Source organism: Sphaeroforma arctica (assembly GCF_001186125.1).
Source record: "Sphaeroforma arctica JP610 unplaced genomic scaffold supercont1.2728, whole genome shotgun sequence".
Classification (NCBI taxonomy): Eukaryota; class Ichthyosporea; order Ichthyophonida; genus Sphaeroforma; species Sphaeroforma arctica.
In genome coordinates this window covers 1791-5105 of record NW_014037830.1, presented here as the reverse complement: position 1 = coordinate 5105, position 3315 = coordinate 1791, and the positions used below count along the sequence as shown (strand labels likewise).

Here is a 3315-nt window from a genome sequence, read left to right as displayed (position 1 = left end):
AGTACGGCTACGAATAAGTGTAGTTATGATACCACAAGCGGAAGAATTCTTGAGCTCATCAAGTATACCATGTGCAATAGGTAGTGAGTTGTTCTTTGAGTTGCGATTATCACGCGCGAAACTCACCAGTGCCACACGTGGTACATATTGGTTGTATTCAGCATGAGCATCAGAGATATAGCATTCAGAGCCATTATTATCATGAGTGAATATTTTCATTACCTTACCAGCGCGTCATATTTATAAGCGCAGTATGCGTATCACCTGAGTCAATCACGGGTCATACCCTAGTTGTCTTGCCTCTGCGAGAATTTAATGCAAGCTTTTGATTTCAACCCAATCTCGTTGATGAAAACACAATTTCAGGTCCTCCCAAAACCTAGGATAGAGACTTGAAAGTGTAGTCGGATTTATGTCCTCTAGCTTTTGGAATCTGCGCTCAAAAGAAAGAGGTTGCAGTAGAAGCGCGCATGCGAGTATATGAGGGTTATTGAAGGGAATGCATAAATGGGCCGGACAGTTCAGAGACGGATGGTCGTACGGATTGCAGCAATATTCTCAGAACGAACTAACTTGTAGGCACCACCTATCTATGGATATACCTGTTATGCGATAACACAGTTGGAATAATTACAAACACACGTGGCTCCATGCATATTCATGCAAGATTGCACCCATGGAACTATATTTGCCCAGCTATATTGCAATACCAAACTGTTAGTCAGGCTTTTACGACACCTCCCACCGTTTGGCACATCTCTTGACATGACATACTTTTATCACCTGTCGTATTTCATCGCGGATCTCCAGGAAAGCTCCTATCAAGAAGCTAGAGATCATCCTGAATGGCGAGCCCGTTGATGCACTATCTTCTATCGTCCACACTCAATCTGCGTTACGTATTGGGAAGAGGTTAACGCAAAAGCTCGCGGAGACTCTGTCCAGGTAAGATTAGGAGATGCCACTCACAGTACATTTACAATCATGTGGTATAGGGAGTCATCAGATGAGAGGATATGTGAATACATGCATATTAAGATGAAAATGAATACGCATTCTAAATGTGGAGTACGTTTTACCTATGTGTAAACATGTCTATCTACCCTGTGTATTTATATAAACTTCCGTAATCTGCACTCGAATATAAACATTGCTATGCCATATATGTGCAAGTGTATGAGCGTTCTGTGCCTGAAACTACAATAAGGTCGACTTTTGAAAAGGTTAGAAATGTCGTCTGCATGCACATGTTCGCATACTATACCTTTTTTTATTGGTATATGGACGTCTTGTTGATGCATATCTAGTTTTGCAGTGTGGGCATGCACACCTACACGCTTAAAGTTCTTTTCTGTGACAGTCCTTGCTGTATTTCCTGTCGATCATATACAGTAGTGTCTCTAATGTTTTCTTATTTATATTCCAAATTCAACAATCGTCCCTAATGTTCATATTGATATCGCAAATTTAACAATGCTGCCCGATCTGTATCTGCATATACTTATTATGCATTTGGGAACGCAAACGACGAAGCATGCATCCCGTTATTTCTTCCTAAGTGATATATCTCCAATAGCTTATACACACTTCATCACTGCGCACACAGGGGTTTATTCGACATTATCATCCAGGCCTCCATGGACAACAAAGTGCTAGCGCGCGAAACTCTCAAAGCGTACCGCAAACAAGTATTGGCCAAATGTTATGGAGGTGACGTCTCGCGAAAGGTAATCAATGGTTTTTTGGGAGGGTGAGGGTTTTTAGGGGATATGTGGCCCAATCCTTGCAATGGCAATGGCTTCATTTGTATTGTTTTTAGATTTCCGACCGAATGTGAGTTTGTGGATACCGCCTATCGCTACTGGTGCGTTGGGATGTTGCCGTTGTACCATTTGTTTGTTGTGCCGGCTGCCGTTATTTAAATGAGGGCTGTTGAGAACGTGACTTAATTATTGATTTATGGAATAAATAGTGTCTGCAATTCCTAGTGCGCCTGCTCGCTGGAAGCGTCCCTTTGTATATCAGATTTGGAAAAAGATGCCAAACTTCAGGAAATTGTCCGCACCATTAACGCATGTATATTGTAAACACCGTCCTCAATTCGCATCTTTATTGTCGAACAGAGTTCTGAGTAGTTTGTATCAAGTGCGTTGCTGGCGAGCTGGCTTTCGTTGGTACTAACAACGCCACGTTCTATGTGGATAGCGCTTCCACAGAACATACACCAATAATAATGCAGAATATAACTTACTCTCACCAGACAGACACCAATAATAATGCAGCATGTTAACATGCTCCCACATCGCGTAGTGTTCGTTGCGGACGTTTTTATTCTCCAGAACACCCGTCTGGTATTTCGCGTGTAGTGATCTAGCAATGTTGCACCTCTCTGTTTACAGAGGAAGCTACTAGAGAAGCAGAAAGCCGGTAAGAAGCGTATGAAGATGATAGGCAATGTGGAGGTGCCGAAGGAGGCCTTCCTGTCGCTCGTTAAGAAATGAGCTCCACTGGAACAGTCAAACGCAGAACTGCCTCACAAATATCCGACAACCAAACGATGCTGGTTTGGTATCGACTGTTTAGGAATAGATGGTGCATTCGGATGACACAGGCAGGCAGGGCTTCGAGCACTGGCTTGTCAATAGTTTGTTCACGATGTGGTGCGGTGGAACAAATGTTTAATTTGAGACGATGGGCTTTGCTACGTAGAGCCAGGGTGCCTGGTTTAAAGTACTGTAGTTTTGGTAGCGTAAGTAGATTTCGAAACTAGTTGAAGGAAAACAGTTCAAAAATAGAGTCCAGCGAATGTGTTCGTTGGAAACCGTGTCCTGTTTCGAAAGAAATCGAACTTCAAACCCCGCTGATGTGAGGTTACCGCCTTACACGATGGAATCACAGTGATTGTATTCTGAGCGAAAGTGGCAGAAAGTGTGATAGCGCTAGTGTGGGGTGGTGAACTGACCCGCATTGCTTCCAGGAAGCGTGCGGAGATAAGACTGGCTCAGGCAGCACAATCAGATGTCACTTGTGACTGCTAAAAGTATTAGACTATACCTGGCAGCAATACAGATACGGATACGGCTTCTGATGATCTTCTAAATACTCGACTTTTAACACTTGTTCCCAGCACAATTGAATGTAATAAATACGTAAAAACTCGTTCTCGTCCAAGTGAACGAGGTGAACGACACAAGCAGGAACCCTTAGACAACATTTGGGGCGATATATCATAAACATTTCCAATATATATATATATATATATTTATATATATGCATATATATATATATACACACACACATATATATATACATTAT

General features: G+C 42.3%; 1 protein-coding gene across 1 annotated transcript; it reads left to right on the top strand.

Moving 5' to 3' along the window:
• Positions 1–804: 804 nt before the first annotated feature.
• Positions 805–3225, top strand: SARC_12931 (hypothetical protein; the record flags this gene model as incomplete). The annotated part of the gene is made up of 3 exons (XM_014292954.1): positions 805–945; positions 1607–1727; positions 2400–3225. Coding segments are annotated over 3 exons (364 nt in total), but the record flags the coding sequence as incomplete, so codon positions are not given.
• Between the last annotated feature and the right edge of the window lie 90 nt (positions 3226–3315).